This window comes from Sorex araneus, chromosome 1, assembly GCF_027595985.1.
Source record: "Sorex araneus isolate mSorAra2 chromosome 1, mSorAra2.pri, whole genome shotgun sequence".
NCBI classification, from domain to species: domain Eukaryota; kingdom Metazoa; phylum Chordata; class Mammalia; order Eulipotyphla; family Soricidae; genus Sorex; species Sorex araneus.
The window spans coordinates 290,869,671-290,889,918 of record NC_073302.1 but is presented as its reverse complement, the minus strand read 5'-3'; the positions used below and the strand labels follow the sequence as shown (position 1 = coordinate 290,889,918).

Sequence of the window (20,248 nt, the reverse complement as noted above, 5' to 3'; positions counted from 1 at the left end):
AGTTTATTTAATCTCTTGGGTTGTACCTAATCAGCTGTGATTATCATCATTCGTTTTTTAGTCACATTCAGCTGTATTCAGGGGCTACTCCCAGCCTGGTGTTGGGGTCCCTCCTGGTGATGCTCAGGGGACCCCTACGCCGTCAGGGGTCGAACCTGGGGCTCTGGCTTTTAGACACGTGCTCCAGCCCCTTGAGCCACCTGCCCTGCCCTGTCAGGGTTCTGCGGCAGGAGCCGGCACTGAGCGACTGAAGCAGGCGGGGCGGGGGGGGGGGGTGAGTTGGGGAGGGACAGCTGGGACGCAGCTGACCCTTGACCCAGGGGGCTTCCTAGGACCTGAGTCTCGGATCTCTGCACCGAGGACCAGCGCAGACAACCACTGCGTGTGGCCACACTGTGAAGCAGAGTCTGTGAGCGCACACCTGCCTGCCCGAAGTCAGGGGCCGCCCTGGGCTGGTCCTGCGTGCGTCCACATCGAGGGTCAGCACCAGCCCTGGGAGGCTCTGCGACAGACAGCCGGGGGTGCTGCGGGCCCTCCTCCTCGGTCACTGCTCACTCCAGACCCCCTCAAACCACGTTTCCCACGGGCCCGAGTCAGCGCAGTGGAGAGAGCACTGAACTCTCGCCCGGCTCCCTGGTTCCACCCCCGGCATCCCAGATGGTCCTCAAGCTCTGCCAGGAGCGACCCCCGAGTGTCTGCACTGCTCCTGAGAGCTCGGGAGCAAGCCCGGACCCACTGGGTGTGCACCCCCTTACCGCTCCCTCTCCCCCCTCCAAAAAAAAACCCCGTGCCTTGCCAACCCTGTCCCAAGAGGCGGGCAGAGTGAGCTGAAGACGGAGTGCGGGGGGGGCCCCACCGGCTGTCCTAGATTTTCTAGGAACTGCAACCCCATGGCAGTGCCCCGCCCCACCCCACCCCCTGCGGGCCTGCCTGCCAGGGCTTCCCGTTTCTGCAGGGCTCTGTGGGTGATGTCATCCATCTGCAGCGGCCCTGCCGGGAGCATGGAGATCAATGTGGAACTGAGAACAGCGGGCGTCCGCAGTGCCCCTGGGCCTTGAGAGGCTGCCCAGAGCACCTGCCCCGCAGCAGCTCTCAGAGATGACGCAAGCTCGGAGTGAAGGGCCCCGGAGAGACCTTGCTCAGGCTCTTCAAAAAATAAAAAAATTTCCTGTGCTGTGTTGGGTCACACCCGGGGATGCGCTGGGGTTCCTCCTGGCTCTGCGCTCAGGAATGGCTCCTGGCGGTGCTCAGGGGACCCTATGGGGTACCTGGATAGAACTCAGGTGGGCCACGTGCAAGACTAATGTCTCCCTGCTGTACTATCAATCTGGGGGGCCCAATTTCTTTCTCTCTCTTTTTTTTTTTTTTTGTACTGATGGAGGTGTTTTTGTTTTTTTTTTGCTTTTTTTTGGGTGGGGGGTCACACCCGGCGATGCACAGGGGTGCAATACGGATACTCAGAGGGCCTGCTGGAGTTTTTTGTTTTTTTTTTCTTTTTGGGTCACACCCAGCGATGCTCAAGGGTCACTCCTGGCTCTGCACTCAGGAATTACCCCTGGCCGTGCTCAGGGGACCATATGGGATGCTGGGAATCGAACCCGGGTCGGCCGTGTGCAAGGCAAACACCCTCCCCACTGTGCTATCACTCCAGCCCCCTGCTGGAGTTTTGAGGGAGGTTCCGTCTTTGCTATTCACGAGGTGGGCCTGACGGTCTCACTAACATGGCTTCTTCCGGAAACCACACAAACCTGGTCTGGGAAGGGCAGGTCGGGAGGGAGGTCGAGGGTTGCGTGTTCATGCGCGCAAGGCAGCGCTCCCTGTCCCCTGGGGGCTGAGGCGATGCTCCTTGGGGTCCGACCCCCTGGAATCTCCGTGACGTGAGAATGAAAAGGCCCTGGCTTTCTTGCCAAGGCAGTGATGTGCGGTGAGGGGTGGGGGCTTGCCTGCCTCCCCACCTGCCGACACCCTGTGGGTGTCTCACCTACCTCAACGGGCTTTTAGGAAGCAGGGGCGGCGGCGGGGGTGGGGGAGCAAGAGAGATAGCGAGGGCTTAAGACCTTGCTAACTGCCCGCATGGCGTTGACCCCAGTCTGATCCCGGGGACCACACAGGGTCTCCCCTGGGCACGGCCAGGTGGGCTCTCCGAGCAGGGAGGAGGAAGCCCCAAGCTCCCCTCCCCCCTCACCCCCTGGCTGCCGTCTGACGCTGAGCCCGTCCCCTGCAGGGCATCGCCCCTGGGCTGGATTTCCTCTCGGCCTTCTCTGGACGTAGCGGGCACCTACAGCGCTGACCGGGAGTCCTGTAGGAGCTGACTGGACACGGAGTGAACACTGCTTGTGGGCTGACGAGCCCTGCCCCAGACCTGGCCTGCTGGGAAAGTGAGCCGGAAGTCCCCTGGGCCTTGGGGGAGAGGAGGGGACCCAGTCCCTGCTACTCCCCAGCCCCCCACTGGCAAACTGCACCTCCAACTCACCTGGGAAATACGGGTAGCACTATCGCACTGTCGTCCCTGATGTTCATCAATTTGCTCGAGCGGGCACCAGTAATGTCTCTCATTGAGAGATTTGTTATTGTCTTTTGGCATATTCAATACGCCACGGGGAGCTTGCCAGGCTCTGCCGTGTGGGCGAGATACTCTCCGTAGCTTGCCGGGCTCTCTGAGAGGGACGGAGGAATCGAACCCCGGTTGGCCGCGTCGGCCGCGTGCAAGGCAAACGCCCTACCTGCTGTGCTATCACTCCAGTCCAGGAAATACTGGTATGAAAAAAGTATTTTGGGGCCTAACTTGAAACAACGTGCTTATGAGGGACTTGGGGCCAAACCCAGTTACCCCCTTTCTGCTGGTGTGAGCGGGGGATTTCTCCAGGGGAGCAGAGTTCCCCGTGCACACACGGGGCTCCCTCACTCCCGAGGGCTCCCTCAGGCTCGCTCTGGCTGGAATCAAGCTCTGGGCTGCTCTGCAAGATCAAGGGGAGGGCTCCGCCCCGGGAAGTGGGAAGCGGTGCTCTGCAGCAGAAGTGCCTGTGTGTACCAGGTCTCCGGGCTTTCCCGGGGTGGGGCGTGCGCTCACCCTGAAGGAAGCAGCTGCAGAGAGGCAGAGTTACTCCGGGCGCTAGAGGCAGAGCCGTAACCCCCACCTCCGCCCCGAATCCTACATCAACAACTTCATCCTCGGGACTTCGGAATGTTTTGGTGAGAAGAAGCACTTTAGGGCTGGCACGACCGTGCTGCAGGTAGGGAGCTCTCCTTGCATGCCGCCAGCCTGAGCTCGATCCCCAGCACCACATATGATCCCCTGAACCCTGCAGGAGTGCTCCCTGAGCACCACTAGGTATGGTCCAAATCCCCCAAAACAAACATACACACACACAATGCAGTACTTCAGTCTGGTAAATTCATTTCTTTTTTGGTTTGGGGTTCATGCCCGGAGCTCCCCGGTATTTTTGGGGAGACCATGCAGTGTAGCAGCATTATCCCATACCCTTGGCCCTTTGCACGGCCTCCCTGCCTCCAAACCCTTCCCGTTGAAATGAGGTCATTCGGGGCTGCCCTCCTTAAACAGGATGGGATTCCTAGAACAAGGGTGTCCACGTACAGAGGGAAGGTGGCGGAAGGGACACAGGAGGGACTCTGGGAGGGAAAGAAACCGGAAGGAAGCAAGGAGCGGCCTTGGGCGGAGGGTGGGGGGGGACTAAACGGAATCAACCCGAGCAACTTGCTGGCCTAGGGCCTGCGTGCCGGAGAGCAGCTACAGTTCTCCTAGGTTGGCGCTCGGCAGACCGTTCCTGGAGCTGGTAGCCCGGGCAGACAGACGCAGGCAGCCACAACCAAGTGAAAACTTGCTTCCCGCCCTGGTTTTCGGGGGTCCTCCTCACAGGCTACGGGAAGGTCTTCTGTGGTCAAGAATCCGTGTCAGTGCCCAATTCCTGTCCCCCAGTCAACACAGAAGACAACAAGGCCAAGGGGATGAAAATAATTCCGGGGTGAACACGCATCTCCATGGAGACCAGCACGCGCTCCATCTCTATGGAGACCCTCCAAATATCGGCTTCTGAGATTTCAGTAGTAAGGGCCGGGGAAGGGGGTGGGCGATTGGAAGTGGAGGGAAAACGACAGCACGACCATGTGGGGCTAATCTGCTTCTTCCCTCCAGGGAAACGAGAGCCTCTTGATCTAGGGTGTCGTGTGCAATTCTGCAGTGAGTTTCTGGGGACCCCGTGTCCCTCAGATGGGCCGAGGTACCCAACGGTCCAGCATTTTTCTTGTTTGGGGGCCACCCCCTGGCGGTGCTTGGGGCTACTCCTGGCCTACTGCTGGTGGTACCTGGTCCCTGCCTGCAGCAGCACGACCCCAGACTAGCCCTGTGGCTCTAGGACCCGGCATTGATGTGCCCAGGTGAACCGGGGGTCTTTCCGACTGGCACCCCAAAACTGTGCTCAGGCCCTGAGCGATAGCACAGCCGGGATGATTCGTGCCTTGCCCCCGGCCCACCCCATTTTTAAAATTTTATTTTTTTTTTGCTTTTGCTTTTTGGGTCACACCTGGCAATGCACAGGAGTTACTCCTGGCTCTGCACTCAGGAATCACTCCTGGCAGTGCTCAGGGGACCATATGGGATTTGGGAATTGAACCTGGGTCGGCTGCGTGCAAGGCAGATGCTCTCCCCCGCTGTGCTATTGCTCCAGCCCCCCACCCCGGTTTGATCCCTGGCATCCCACGTGGTACCCTGAGCCTGCTGGGAGTGATTCCTGAGTGTAGAGCCTGGAGGAACCCCCAAAGCACACTCCCCCATCCTCCTACTCTTCCTCCCCCTAAAGTCCATGGTGCAGCCCATTGAGGTCTCTTCTGCCCGAGGACAACTTTTTTTTTTTCTTTTTTAATTTTTGGGCCACACCAGTGGTGCTCAGGGTTTACTCCTACTGGGACTCCGAGCCCAAACCCAGGTGAGTTGTGTGCAGGGTGAGAGCCTTCCTCCTGCGCTCTCTTGACTCTCTCTCTGCTGGTAGTTCAAGACTCATGCACTTGCTCACTTGGCTGTTCATCACTCTTTTATTTTGAGGCCACCACCATCAGGCGGTGCTCAGGGGCTACTCCCTGTGGTGCTCCCGGAGCAGGGGGTGCTTGGACAGAGCTGGGCGTCCATGCCAGCACCCTCTGAGCCATTTCCCTGCCCCACGACCCACCTGCCTGGGCTCTGGGTTTGTCGCCATCTCTTTGGCATCCGTGGGGGACAGGACCTCACAGCCCAACAGTGTTCCAGGTCACTGGGAAGGTGGAAGGGCACCCTGGGGGGGCCCTAGGAGAAACGGGCAAGGATGTTTCCAGAGAGAAGGCAGGGTTCCTGCGGAGCTTGTCTGGCTGGGGGGACACTGACACTTGGGGCTCACTGCTCCTTAGCTGGGGAGATCCTCACCTTTGTATCACACTCCCTACTCCGGGATCACTCCTCTCTTAGGGATCACCAGGCCTTAGCTCAGTATCAGTGCTCCACACTCGGGACCTCCAGGCCATCCTTCCAGGGATCACTGCCTTTCCTGGGGTTCACCAGGCCTTAGCTGAGTATCACATTCCTTACTCAGGGCTCAGGATCCAGCTGAGTATCGATGCTCCTCACTTGGTGATCACCAGACTGTAGCTGAGTCTCAAGACTCCTTTCTTGGGGATCAGCACCTTAATCAGGAATCACCAGGTCTTACCTGAGTTATCAGTGCTCCTTACCTGGGGCTCAACACCCCTGACCCAGAAGGATGACTTGGGCATGTCCCCTCCTAACAGCTCAATTCTCTGGGGCTCATTTTTGCTTGACCCCCCTGATGATGCAGTCGGGGTCTTGGATGGGTGGGAGCGGGGCGCGGGTGTCTGTCCTCTGTGGCACGCTTACACCAGTGTCTGCCACTGTCACTACAAACAGCAAAACTTTGGGGAGCGGCATCAGGCAGGCAGGCACCCCGTAGCTCTTTCTTCTGCAGCTCCGGGAGAAGTGGGGTGGCAAAAGCCGGCCTGGACTCTGCTACCTTCCCCCGTTTGCCCACTGGCCCGGCCCCCACTGGCCCCGCCCTCCTTCTCGCTTGCAAGCAGCTGGCGGCGCGGCCTCTCCCCGTCTCCACGGGGTGCACACTTCACCCCAACATCAGGGAGTCTGGAAGCGTGGAGGCCCGGGTGCTGCTCGGGCACGGGTGCCCGCAGCCGCACTCCGCGGGGGCGGGCCAGCTGCAGAGCAGCGTCTGCAGCGGAGAGGAAGAGGCTGGGGGAGTCCCTCGCCCCTGGGGATCCGCGGCAAAACTGGGCTCCCTAGGGCTGCATTAGGTCGCGCCTCCCGGCCGCCGTCACCACTCGAAGCCCCGCCCCTCCCGAGCCCCCGCCCCATCCGCCTCGACATCCCGCCCCGTCCGCCGCGCGGCCCCGCCCCATCCTCCCAGCGCCCCCCCACCCCGTCCGTCTCTCGCTCCGCCCCATCCTCCTAGCGGTCCCGCCCCGTCCGCCTTTAGGCCCCGCCCCATCTTCCTAGCGGCCCTTTCCGTCCGCCTCTAGGCCCCGCCTTGTTCGCGCTCGCCCCGCCCCGTTCGTCTCTGGGTCCCGCCCCTTCTGCTCTCGTCCCGCCCCGTCCACTTCTAGCCCGGGCCTCCCGCTCCTAGGCCCCGCCCCGCCCGCCTCTCGCCCCGCCCCTCCCGCCCTTAAGCCCCGTCCCCAGCCCCTGGGCCCCGCCCCGTCCGCCTCTAGGCCCCGCCCCGCGGCCTGGGGCGGGGCGGCGCGGGCGGCGGCGGCGGCGGCGGCGGAGCGGCCTAGGGCGCCGGGCGGCCGCGCGCCTCCTCCCCCTCCCGGAAGCGCGGGGCGGGGTCCCCGGCCGGGCCGCGGGGGCGGGCGCGGGGGCCGGGCCGGGGCGGGGCGCGCCCACTCGGCTCCAGCGCGCGCGGGCCCAGGCCGCGGGGCTCCAGCCGAGCAGTGGCCGCCGCAGCGCGCAGGGCCCCGCCGTGCATGGACACGCGGCCCGTGGGCCGCCGCTGAGCCCGCCGGCCCGGCTCGGGAGGCGCGGGGCTGGGCTGGCCGCGGGAGGTGGCCGCCCGGAGCGCCATGGCCCACTCCCCGGTGCAGGCGGGCCTGCCCGGCATGCAGGTAGGCGCGCGGGCGCGGGGGGCGCGCGGCCCGGCTCGGCCTGGCCGGCGGCGGGCGCCGCGCCGCGCGGAAATGCCCTTGGAGGCCGCGACTCGGCCCCCGGGCCGGCGCGGGCCGAGGCCTCCGGGGCCCCCTGGCCCGCGGGCACTGAAGTTGGGAGGCGGGAGGGGCCCCCCGGGCGCGCGGGGACCCCCACCCCGGGGCCCGACCCCAGGCCCCCCCACCCGCGGACACTGCGGTCACCCCCAGGGGCCCCTCCCCGGAGGCCTGCCAGTGACTTTTTTTTGGGGGGGGAATGGTGGTGGAGGAAGACATGAATTCGAAACGTACTGGATGCCTTAAAGTTTCTCGCCATTGGGGACTTAAAAAAAAAAAAGCGATCTTTGCAAAGCAGAACCCGCGCCTGGCTAATTGGGGATGTGGGTAAGTGCGTGCGTAGCTGCGTGCGTGGGTGCTGGGTGCGTGCCTGGTGGCCCAGGGGTGAGGGCCCAAGTGTCTCGCTGCAGCGAGGGGCCGTCTGGAAAGTTTTACTCGCCTAATGAAGCCAAGCCGGTGACCACAGAGCTTTAAGGAAAACAATTTCAGTGTCCAAGTGGATTATTAGTTACCCTGCGAGCACTGGGCCCAATCCCCCCCCCCCTTTTTCCCTTGCTCTTTGAGACGGAATTACTGAGCTGAGGACCTGGTTTTTTATTTATTTAATTAATTATTTTAACCCAAGCCCTCTCCAGTCTCCCCGGGGGGGCGTTTAGCTACTCCCCTCCCTGGCACGCCTTCCCCTCCCTCTTAAACCATATACAAAATTTGGTGGCTCGGGTTTGAAATCCGAGCACACGCAGTGAGCAGCTAAAGTTAAGAGCTGACGGGATGCTGGGACACAGCTGCCCTTGAATCTCGTTTTTTTAAGACGCGCTCTGAACTCCTCGCTTTTAGGAAGCTGGCTCTGCCGCAGGGCAGGTGGGACAGCCAAATGTGACTTTTGGGGACGTTTCAAAGCGTCTGCTTTGGGGCTGTTTCTTTTGCGTTGAGAAGTAGGAAGCCTGCTGGCCTGGGTGAGAGTGGGAAGCGCCCGAGGGATGCAAGAATCCCCGGAAGTAGTGCTCCCTCTTTAGAAGGACGTTTGTGCTCCCTCTAAGAAGGACGGTTCTGTGCTGCCCATTCCGGGCGGTGTTGCATGAAATGCCCCCTTGCCTTCCTTGGGAGGGCACCTGATCTGGCGTCTCTCTCTGTAGCGCCCGAGTCCCCCAATCTCGGGAAAGGAGAGTTCAGTTCCTTTAATTTTTATCCTAGGCTTCTGGGCGCCATCTGGCCGCGCTCAGGGCGTTTTCCTGGCGGTGCCCTGTGACCTGTGTGGTGCTGGGGATCGAATACGGTTCCTGCCGTAAGACTCTCTCCGGGCCCCTGAGCTTCCTTTAACGTGACCACTGCTTCGCCGAGCTCAGCCGTCTTCAAGGGAGCTGGTCGCGTTTTTTGCCTTCTCTGGTTGCGCCCCGGTGACCTTTTCGTGGGGTTGAAACGGCCGCCTTTTCAGTTGTCCTGGTTTTCGGGGTGCAGAGGTGGCTTCCGACCCGCCTGCCCCGTCTCGTCTGTCTGTCGGCGCATCCCCGAACTGTGTAACTGGTTTCTAATGTGCCATTTGGGAAGAACATTCCTTTCCTCTCTCCCCCTCCCTCCCTCCCGCTCCTCAAAGGAAAACAACAAGCACATTTCTTTTCTGCTGTGAATTAGCAGCTGCCGCTGCTGCGTGGCCCAGCAGCGGAGGCTTCAGTTCCAGCCGCACCTGCCCAGAGCCAGACCCGGCGTTCCCTCCGGCCTGCCCGCGCCCCTGGCCCGGCTTGGGAGCTCCCACCAGGCCACCAGAGGGTCCAGGCCGAGGGTGCCGGGAAGATAAATGCAAATTTGAGAAATGTGTGCAGACACCCAGTTTCAGTGTCTTGTGAGTCTTTTTTTTCCCTTTGGGGCGGGGGTGGGGCCACACCTGGGTTTACAGTCCTGGCCCTGTGCCCGGGCATCCCTCCTGGCCAGGCTCTTTGGGCCCTGGAAGGTGCTGGGAGTCGAACCTGAGTTGGCTGCGTGCAGGGCCAGCGCCCTGCCCTCTGTCCCATTGGCAAGTCATTGTTCACTGTCACTTGGTTTCTTCCTGGTGGTGTGGCTCTGGTGTCCTAGAGGTGGGTTTTCTTGCCCCCCCTGCCCCCAAACCCAGGCTGGACGCTAGCCCTAGTGTTGGTTTGACCGAGAAGCGTCTGTGACCCGGACCCGGCTCGCTACACCCTCCCAGCCACTGTGGCCGCTTTGGAACGGCCCTGGTGCCAGGCCCGTGTGGGCTCACTGCGGAAACCGGTGCCCCGTGTTTTATCGATTCATCTGGCAGTCGCTCCTGGCCACGCCCGGGGCCTGGCGGGAGGTGAACTCACCACGGGAGTGAGTGACCGTGTGTGATGTTTCCCTTCCCCACCCCGCCCACACACCCTCGGTTTCATCCGAGCTCAGGAAGCCCCGGGGGAAGCCCTGAACCGACAGGAGTGGCGGGAAACAGCGGCCGTAAACACGGTGGTTTCACTTGGTCCGCCAGAGCTGGGCGGCAGTGCAGTGCAGTGGGCAGCGGCTGGCCTGGGATCAGTCTCCTGCAGTGCACCTAGTCTCTCTCCTGTGCTCCGTCTCGGATAATCCCTGGGCACGGAGGCAGGGGTAAGCCCTGGGCACCGCTGGGTGCAGCTCCCCCCCAAAAAACCCCAAGCAAACAAAAGACAGAAGCCAAGTAGGGGACTGAGAGAACACCGGGAGAAGCCTGGACTCTGGCTTGACCCCTGGCAGTGTGTCTAGCTCCCCTGCCCCCAGCACTGCCGGGAGGGACCCCTGAGCACTGAGCTAGGAGCAAGCCCTGGGGTATGTCTCCCCCTCACCCCAGAGGGGGAAAAAAATAAACAAGCAAAACAAAAAACACATCAGCAGGCCTCGGGGTGGGCAGTGGCCCCGTCCTGCCTCCGGTTGGCATGAATTGTAACCGCAAAGAATTGGGGCCGTCCGCTTCTGTGGCGGGGCTTAGCGATGCTCCTTCTTTCATTGATTTCATCGATGGGAACCGAGTTTCTTCCGAAGCCTGCTCGGAGCCCTGCTGCAGCCTGACTGCTGGTGACACGCTGGGGTGGGATGTGGCTTTCCGGAGCGAGAGCTGGGCACCGGGCTGAGCTGCTGGCCGGACCCTGAGCTGGGCCTGGGAGGCGCGCAGCGCTGGCTCCAGGGGGTTGAGCACATCGGTCAGTCACAGGGGTGGCTGTGTTGGGGGGTCGGACGCTGGAAATCGGGTGTTTCTGCTTGTTGCTGAACACACACACACACACACACATACTGGAAATCGGGTGTTTCTGCTTGTTGCTGAACACACACACACACACACACATACTGGAAATCGGGTGTTTCTGCTTGTTGCTGAACACACACACCACCCACACCCACACACACACTGGAAATTGGGTGTTTCTGCTTGTTGCTGAACACACACACCACACACACACACACACACACACACACACCTGGACTTTTCCTCCCGAGCACTCTCTGGCCGCTGGGAGAAATTCTGACCTTGACCAAGATTGCCCCTTTGTTCTGCGAGAGGGAGGGTTGGACACAGGAGACCGAGGCAGCCCCTGTGTCCTTGTGGCCTGGTGCTCGGGAGGACTCCTGGTCGCGTCCAGTCTCTCGAGCCCCTTTCCTTCTTGGGGAAGACATTCCCAGGCGCCCCCTTTGCAGCCTGGGCCAGGAGGGAGGCGTGAGTCCAAAGTGGCTCAGCGTGTGTGTGTGTGGGGGGGGGGGGGGCAGGGCCTGCTCAGGGCTTGGCCACAGAGCGGCTGGTCACATGTGTGCTTCCCAGAGCGGCCGGAAGTGTCAGGTCCTGGCCTCGTGGCCTCCTGGCCTCGGGGTGTCCTGCTTCCTGGCGTGCAGGTGACCCCATGGGGCAGGGAGAGCACTGTGGAGACGCTCAGGAGTCTGAGAAGGGGCTGGGGCAGGCGTGGGCACAGGTGTCGCTGCTGTCCCTGTGAAGACTTAGAAGGAAAAACAAAGGCATTCTTTGGTCACTGGGAGTTGTGTACATTACAGGGAAGGGGGGGGCTTGCCTTGCCTTGCCCGTGCCCCGAGGGGTCCCGTCTCCAGCACCCCATAAGGCGTTCCCAGGGAGTGATCCTCCAGCAGGCCCAGGACTGAGCCCCGAGCATCACTGGGAGTGACCCAACAAAACAAAACAAACAAACACAAATAAAAAAGCTATTTCAGTACATCTTTCCCCCTCTTTTTCTCTGTTTACCAAACCCCAACAATGTCAAGAATTTGTTTCCCTGGAGCATGTAGTTTTTTTTTTTTTTTTGGTGGGGGTGGGGGGAGGAAGGGGAGGGAGTTGTTAGAAGAAAAAAATAAAATCAGAAACGACCAGCCAACTTGGGTGCGTTCAGGACCGCTTGGTCCCAGTCCCAGACCGGGGAACACTCTGGTTGGTCTTTCACACCAAGCCCAGTGACCTTCAAGGGGAACTGGGTCAGATGAGCACGTCCGAGGGGGCCCCCGCGCATGCACCCGCACTCCGTGGGGCCTGCCCCGGGCCCCTTGCTCATCCCTGCCTCTCTGCGGCTCGGCCTGGCTCTCGCGGGCCGGGAGAACTTCCTTGGCCTGGTGCGTTGCGCGTAGAACGAGGCCAGGGTGGGCCCCCCCAGCACGGCACTGGAGAGGGAGAAGCGCCCTGCCTGGCCCCTCTGGTGACTGTCCCTGTGATTCAGAGTGGCCTGCTTGGAAACGCTGTGCCTCCAGGAAGTGCGCCCCGCCCAGCTTCTCCGCCTTGCCTGCCTGTGTGTGTGTGTGTGTGTGTTTGTGTGTGCGCACACCCCTCTGCCCCTCCATGTGCCCACCTGCCTTGCCTGCCTGTGTGTGTGTGTGTCCACCTGCCTCTGAGTGTGTGTGTGCCTGCCCGCCTGTGTACCACCTGCCCCGCCTCACCTGCCTCTGAGTTTGTGTGTGTGTGTGTGTGTGTGTGTGTGCGCGTGTGTGCGTGTGCGCCCGTGTGTGTGCCCGCCCGCCCGTGTTTCCGTGAGTGCTTTAACACAGCATTGTTCCCACTCGCGGGCTCGCAGGCGTGCAGGAAGTAGAGGACCTTCCCACTGGGCCTGCTCCTCCGTGGCGGGGTGCCCTCTGCTGCCAGCCCAGCCAGCCGGCCGGCTGCTCCCCCCTTCCATGATTCTGGCTTCTGCAGGGCGATATGTTCCACTCTGCGGGCGCCAGGTGCCTGGCAGGGAGCAGAGAGAAACATGCTGTCTTGATGCTCGGCTCGCCCGCCCCTGAATGGCTCCCTGCTTCCTCAGGGGGTGGTGACATCGGGAGAAATGAAGCTTGTCCTTTTGCTCGCTGCAAAGTGCCCGAAACAGCCAAACGCTGCGCGCCGCGGGGTTCAGGGGCGCATGTCTTTGTGGGGTGTGGAGGGGGGACCCTTATCTCTCCCTCACCCCGAGGGGCGTCGCCCGCCGGCGTGGGAACGTTTCAAGTTTTGGAGGAATGCTGACTGCCGACAGCGGTGGCTGGCTGTTTATCCTTTTATTATTTTAAGCCCCTTCCTGTTTTTAAGAAGAAATTTTAGGCCCAAAGATTTGGAAGGGCGGCCAGCAGCCTTTGTGTCTTTGGAAGCTGGCGGTGCTCGGCGAGCTCTGGGCCCTGGGCTGCCTTGGCCCCGGGGCCGATCTGATACAGTTGCTCCTTTGTTTATAGAAGCACCTTGGGGGCTGGGGGCGCCCTGAGTGGGTGAGTGGGAGCCCCCCCTCCCCCAGCCCGGCGGAGAAACAGACTAAAACCGGCTCCGAGGAACCTTTGCAGATGGTGGCTCCTGCCCCTCCCTTGCTCCAGCCCTGCCCTCCCCTCCCCTCCTGCTCAAGCCTTATCTGTGGACTTTGGACTCTGGAGTTGGGGATGCCACTGGGTGTTGTGGTTACTTTGTAACTTTGCTCTCTGGTCCTGCCAGCCTCAGTGCAGGGGCAGCTAGCCCAGAGTTGGTGATGGCACTGGGGGCCCCAGGGAGCCCCCCCACCTCCCCGGACCCAGGACGCCCTGTGTTTAGTGGTCGTACTGGGGCCCAGAGCCGCACTTTTCAGATATGGGGGGGGGGGCGCGGGTGCAGATGTTCCCTGGAGCCCAGATGTCCTGCCCCTCCCCCCACTCCCCAAACCCCAGAGAGCAGCTCCTACGGTTTGGTGTCAGTGAAGCCCCTTTACCATGGAGGGGGTCTCTCCACCTGGAAGACTACGGGCAGCATTGACACCCCCCACCCCCTCCACATTGAGCCACCCCACGCGACTCCCTGGTGGGTGGGGGTCCCCTCAAGCCGCTTGCAGGGGAGACTCTGCCTTCCCAGGCCCCAGACGCCAGGGCCTTTCCTGCGGGACCTGTCCCCCGTGGTCCTGGGGTGGGGAGGCCCCTGGACACCGCCCCCCTCCCCCCCCCCCCCGCCACATTTTGAAGGCAGTTCTTCCGGGCGCTGGTGCCAAAGTGGGGGAGGCTCATGTCCCCCAATCCGGGGTTCTGTGTGCGCCCACCTGGTCATCTTCCTGTGCTGACGGCCGCTTGGATCCTGGAGGCGTGAAGCTTCGTGTGTAGTTCTGTCGTGCCTGGGCGTGTACCCCGGGCTCACACGTGTGCAGGGCACGTGCTTGACCGTCGGGCCGCACCCCCGTGTCAGGTTAGTTGTGTCGGGGTATGTCAAGTACCCCAGCCTTGCCGTGTCCCTGGGTCTGCGATTCCCCGCCGTGGCCCCCTTCTTTCCCGCAGTGTATTCAGGGCTCGGGTCCCTGGCCGCCCGCGAGTTGGCTCGTCTCAGGGTGCTGGCGTGGGGCAGGGCTCGTCCCACCCGGGCCAGGTCCTCCCCTCGGGCCCTCTGCAGCCCCTCGCCCTCTCTCGGGTCCCTGCAGGAGTCGCTCATTGCTTCGCTCACTGCTGCTCTTCCTTTCCCAGCCTCCGGCCCCTTCGGTGCTCCGAAAAGAAACAATGTTTCTTTTGGTTTGTTTATTTGCTTTCTGGCCGCACCCCGGGCCTCGCTCTGGGATGTCTCCCACTCTGGGGGTCTCTCTTGGCAGCGCTTGGGCGACCCCCCTGTGCCAGGGATCCGACCCAGGTGAGCCGCAGGTGAGCGAGGACCCCGCGTGCCGTGCCGTGCCGCCCTGTGCCGCCCTGTGTTGCGGCGGGAATGATTTCTTCTCCCTTTCGCTGTGGGCTTTTGCCCCAGACCTGGCGGTGCTCGGGGCCTGTGTGTGGTCCCGGGGTTGGAGTCGGCCCCCGCCATTCTCCTCCTCCAGGGCCCTGCCCCACTCCTGCTGCTGTGGGAAGCCTGGGGTGTGGGGGGTGCTGGGGGAGCATGGGGGGTGGGGGGGGGGCGCTGCCGACCTGGCTGGACCTGACCTTCGGGCCCCTGGCGGGGAGGGGGGGAGGGGGAGGCCTCTGACTGCTCCTCTTCTCTGGGCACCCTGGGGCTGGGGTCTCCGCCTGTGTGGGGGCGCCTCTGCCCTCCCACAACCATCTCCCCCGCCTCCTTCCGGGCCGCTGCCTCTGCGTGGGGGTGGCCGCGCTTTCGGGGCTCCCTTCCCCAGTGCCCCGTGCTGTCGGTGCTGTGTTGGCGGGCCGGGACGGGGGGACCGGGGCCCCTGGTCTCTGCCCCTGCTTCCTCTGTGCCAGAGGAGGCCTGCCCTCAGGGACACCCCACTTCTCTCCACGCGGGGCTCCCCCGTGCCCTGCCCGCCTGGGAGTGAGGGCGGGGCCTGACCGGACCCTCCCCTGCAAGCAGCCGCTCCCCTGGTGAGGATTCAGTCACTTTCCTGGGGACACAGGCAGGAGCTTATCTTTGGGGCGTGGAGCGGCGGGCGGGAGGTTTCGGGGTCTTTCATTCTGGGCCCTCCTGCTGGTGCTTGAGGGGTGGGGGCTCCTGGCTGCTCACCCCCCCCCAGCCACCTCCCCAGCCCAGGCCCAGCTTTATTTCTTGCTGTGGTGATGGGGCTCGAACCCAGGGCCTCCACGCTCCTCCGTGCACTGGCGGCCCGGCCTCGGGCAGCAGCTACTCCGAGTAGGGTGACCCTGCGGAACTTTGGGGAGCGGTTACTCGGGAGCTGGGAGCAGCCGTCTGCACCCGGGGGAGCTGGTGCTGGCACATTCCTCCCGAGCGTTGGGTGGTGAGGCCACCTCGACAGCACAGCGGGTAGGGCGTTCGCCTGGCACGCGGCTGACCCAGGTTCGATCCCCGGCATCCCATAGGGTCCCCTGAGCACTGCCAGGAGTGACTCCTGAGCACAGAGTAACCCCTGTGCATCGCCGGGTGGGATCCAAAGAGCAACAAAAACAAACCCCAAAAGAACAAAACCAGAGTGGTGGGTGGGTGCCACCTCTGTGCGCCCCCCAGATACGGAGAGGACCCCGCCCAGGGGCCACTTTCTCTGTCTCCCCGTCCGCTTCCCTTGGGGTGCCCGCCACCAGCACGGAGCAGTCAGGTCTGTCCCGGTTGGCGTGCGGGGTGCAGGGCGGAGCGTGCCGAGTGCCCCCCTGGGAGGGGGCTGGGTGGATGGTCCCGGCACTGTGGCCACCTGGGAGGTCCCTGCCGAGCTTGGCCGCCCTTGGCCAAGCCCCTCGGCCCGGCCCGGCCTTCCCGCTGTGCCTGCCTGTCACTGGCGAGGAAGGTGCCCCGGCCTGGGCTGTCCCGTGAGCCTTACACTCGGGGGAGGAGGGTCTGGTGACTGCTCCTGTAGGGTTCTTGCTTGTATTTTTGTGTTTGGGGGCCTCCCCACAGTGTTGAGGGGTGACTCCGGGCTCTGCACGCGGGAGCCCTCCTGGAACCGCGTGAACTGCCAGGTCACCTGTGTGCAAGGCGCAGCCTCTGCCCTCCGTACTGTCGCGCCCCCCCCCCCCCCCCGCCCCGCTACTCCCTGTACTTCATTTCTTAGTGGCTTCCTGGAGTTGGGGGGAAGGGGGGCAGGGGGCTGGAGGGGGCGGGGGTGTCTGGTGTTTCCTGTTCTGCGCTTCAGCCCCGCTGCAGTTCTCCCGGCAGTCTGGGGCTGGCCTGGGGTTCAAGCCGGGGTGGTGGGGTGACCGCGGGTCCAGACTCAGACTTGCCTAGGCTCTGCCGCCCGGTGGGCTTCTCCGTGGGGGCGTCAGAGGTTCCGTCACTCCTGTGGCAATATTCCCCCACCCCCACTGGAGACCTGTTTTCTAGCCGCTTTTGACGATGGTCTCTGGGCGTCGCTTGGCCTTGACCTTGCCCGACTTTACGATTTGGTGGGGCTGGGGGCCTCTCCGCGTTTCCGGGGTGTCTGCGGGGCTTCCTCTGCTACAGGGCGGGGGTGCGTCCGGAATCGTGTCCGCCGCTCCTGAATCCTCTCTCAGCCTTCCTTATTATTCTAGAATTAATTATTTGGGGGGGGGTGCTCCCTGCCGCTCTCGGCCGGCCCCGTCTCAGTTCTGTGCAAGGGCCCGAGGATGCGGTGCTGGCGTGCCCCGGGCCACCGTGGGCCCATAGAGGCAGCCCTCATTTATGCTCAGGGACCCTGAGGTGCCGGGATTGAAGCCAGGGTTTTCTGTGTGCAAGGCAGGCACCCTAACCACTGTACTAACTCTCTGGCCCCTTGGCCTTCACTGGTGAAGAACCCTGAACTTTTTTTTTTTCTCCCCTTATTTTTGGCCTGACTCCCAAGCACAGTGTTCAGGGGATCTAGTCACTCCCAGACGTCTCAGGCCCGGCGGTGTTTGGTGGGCTGGACGTGGGGGGCCTGCAGAACAGGGAGTGGAGTCGGGGTCTCGCAGACCTGGCATGCTCCATCCCTGGGAGTCCCGGCGTGTGCTTCTCTGTGTGTGTGTGCTGGCTGGGGGCCACCCCCGGCGATGCTCAGGGCTTACTCCTGTCTCTGCGCTCGGGGGACCTCATGGGCTCGAACCCAGACTGGCCTCCTGAGGGACGAAGGACCCTCCCCGCTGGGCTGCCCATCTGGACCCGCCGCCCGGTGTGTTTCTGTCACACCAGTTCCGGGCGGGAGCTTCGAGTGCGGGTGGCTCTGGGCCTGAGCCCCGGGGGGCCGCCCCCGCCCCCGCTCCCTGAGCACTGCAGCCAGCGACCCCCGGCCCCCGACGGCCTGGCCCAGACCCAAGCCCAGGCCGCAGTGTGGCCGGGAAGGGGACAGTGGCCTCCTGCGGGCTTATCTGTCCCTCTGGCAGAGGGCAGGGCCTGGCCCGCCACACCCAGCCCGTCACAGGTGACTCACAGTGGCCCGGGGTGTGACCCTGGGCTGGGTGGACCTGCTTCGCCCGAGCAGGACAGCAGGCACCGGGCTGGCCCCCACTGGCCTCTCCCGCCAGGATTGGCTTCCCGTTCACGCGTCCTGGCAATGGCACCTGTACATGCCTGCAGGCCTGGAGGGGGCCTGGCTCGGGGTGCGAGAGCCGGGCTGCTCGTGCTGCTCGGACACGTGCCCTGTGGCCCCGTCTCCGCGGGAGGCCGCCTCGAGAGGGCCAGTGCCCTCCGGGCCCACCCAGCATCGGCTTGGGGAAGGGCAGGCCCTGGGGGGGGGAAGGGACGCAGCGCCCTCGTGTGAGGGGACTGCTGGGCCCGCACCGTTCCGGGAGGCCCCTCGCTTGCCCCGACTCGGGTGGGCCCGGCGCGGAGAGTGCTGGGATGGGGTGTGTAGGCCCGGGGGCAGAGCATGTGGGCTGGGGTTGTGCGGCTGTGTGTGACTGAGTGTGTGAGTGTGTGAACGTGTGAGAACATGTGAATGTGTGAGAGTTCGTGTGTGAGCGTGTGTGAACGTGTGTGAGAACGTGTGTATGAGCATGTGTATCAGTGTGAGCATGTGGGAGCGTGTGTGAGCATGTTTGTGTAAGTGCATGTGTGGGAGCATGTGAGTGTGTGAACATGTGAGAGTGTGTGTGAGTGTGTGTATGAGCGTGTGAATGTGTGAGCGTGTGAGAGCGTGTGTGAACATGTGTGAATGAGCGCATGTGGGAGCGTGTTTGTGGAACGTGTGTGTGAGCATGTGTGTGAACATGAGAGCATGCGTGTGTGAGCGTGGGTCTATGAACATGTGTGAGAAAACATGTGTGAACATGTGTGTGTGAGAGACTGAGCGGCTGTGATGTATGTGTGTGGCTGTATGAGAGTGTATGTGTGATTGGATGTGGGGCATGTCTGTTGTGACTGTGTGTAGTTGTATAAGTGAGTTTAGGTCAATCTGTGTGTGATTGTGTATGTATCACTGAGTGTTATGTGTGTGGGTGTATGTCACCAAATATGAATGTCTTAGTGGCTGTTACTGTGGATGTGTGTGACCGTATGTGTGTGTATGTGGGTGTATATCACAGGGTGGGAATGTGTCAGTGTGATTGTGGATGTGTGTGTGTGGGTATGTGGGTGTATGTCACTGAGTGTAAATGTTGTGTGTTAGTGTTGGTATGCATTACTCTGTGTGTGTGTATGTATGGGTGTATGCATGGGTGTGTGGGTGTATATCAGTGAGTGTGACTGTGTGTTAGTGTGGATGTGTGTGCCTGGGTGTGGTTGCATGTCAGTGTGAATGTTAGTGTGTGTTTGTGGCTGTAAGAGTGTGTGTTAGTGTATGTGCATGGCCGTGTGTGAGAGAGGACGCGTGTGCTAATGTTCCTCTCAGGCCTGGACGAAGCACACGGGGAGGTTCTGCCAGTGTGCCAGGGTTCTGGGTTGCTCTTCAAATCAGTGCTCCAAGTCTCTGAGAAGCGTCCTGGGTTTCCCAGCCCCTTTTGAGGACGGGAGAGAAAGCTCAGAGCCCAAAGTCCACCCCTCACCCCCGCGTACATGCCCCCATTTCTTCCTTTTTTTTTTTTCTTTTTGGGTCATACCCAGTGATGCTCAGGGGTTACTCCTGGCTCTGCACTCAGGAATGACTCCTGGCGGTACTCGGGGGACCCTGTGGGGTACTGGGAATCGAACCCCGGTCGGCCGCATGCAAGCCAAACGCCCTCCCTGCTGTGCTCTTGCTCCAGCCCCGCCCCCATTCCTTTAGGCCCTCCCGCCCCCCACTTCTTGCTGGAAGTGAGCAGGCTGGGGGGTTCATTACCTCCTCTAAATAGCGGAGTTTTGGTAGCCTCTTTTCACGCACATATCCTTTGATTTTTTTTTTTTCTTTTTGGGTTACACCCGGCGATGCTCAGGGGTTACTCCTGGCTCTGCACTCGGGAATCACTCCTGGCGGTGCTCGGGGACCCTATGGGATGCTGGGAATTGAACCCGGGTCGGCCGTGTGCAAGGCAAACGCCCTACCCACTGTGCTATCACTCCAGCCCCACATATCCTTTGGTTTAAGACGTGTCCATACCAAGGGGATGGTCTTGGCTGAGGTGCCAAGGCCACCTCCCGGATGGGCACCCCCGGCACGGCGGGGCGGGGAGGGGACCCTGCTCTGTGGTCTGCCTCTTGGGTGTGGTGCTCGTGGAACGTGACCACGCGGGAGCTGAGGCCTGGCTGCTGGCTGTGCGTGGTCACGACAGGCCCACATGCCCACCGGTGCCTGGCGCTGACCACCAGGCTCTCCGCAGGACCCCGTGCCCACAGTGCCCGGCGCTGGCCGAAGAGGCCCCTGGCCCTGCCGCCCTCCCGCCAGTGCCCCGTGCAGGAGGCTCCTCAGAGTCTTATGTATACTTCGGGGGCCACACATGGCTGTACGTGGGGGTTGCTCCTGGTGGGCTTGGGAGCCCCTCGGAGGATGCTGGGGACGGAAGCTGGGTTGGCCCCGCTGCACTCTCTCTGGCTCCCAGCTTGCACATTGTCAGTTCCTCTTAGACCCCTGCAAGGTGAGGGGCAGGTGAGACCCTGGGACCTGTCTCCCAGTGTGGCCCTGAAAGGCCCTCCTGCGTTCTGGCAGAGCCCGGGCGAGTACTGTGTCTGGTACCGTGTCTCGGCCAGTCCCCCCCCATCCTTTCCCCCATGACGTCTGGTGATGGGGGACTGTGAGTGTGTGCTTGTGCGTGCCACACACATTCTCTCTCTCTCTCTCTCTTTTTTTTTTTTTGCTTTTTGGGTCACACCCGAAGATGCTCAGGGGTTCATCCTGGCTCTGCACTCAGGAGTGACCCCTGGCGGTGCTCAGGGAACCATATGGGA

General features: G+C 62.4%; 1 protein-coding gene across 1 annotated transcript in view; it reads left to right on the top strand.

Moving 5' to 3' along the window:
- Positions 1 to 6,861: 6,861 nt before the first annotated feature.
- Positions 6,862 to 20,248, top strand: part of STK24 (serine/threonine kinase 24) — a 42,981-nt gene continuing 29,594 nt past the window's right edge. The window contains exon 1 of the mRNA XM_055145541.1: positions 6,862 to 7,113. Within this exon, the coding sequence (XP_055001516.1) occupies positions 7,072 to 7,113 (42 nt within the window). The 5' untranslated portion in view covers positions 6,862 to 7,071. The remainder of the gene's footprint in view (positions 7,114 to 20,248) is intronic.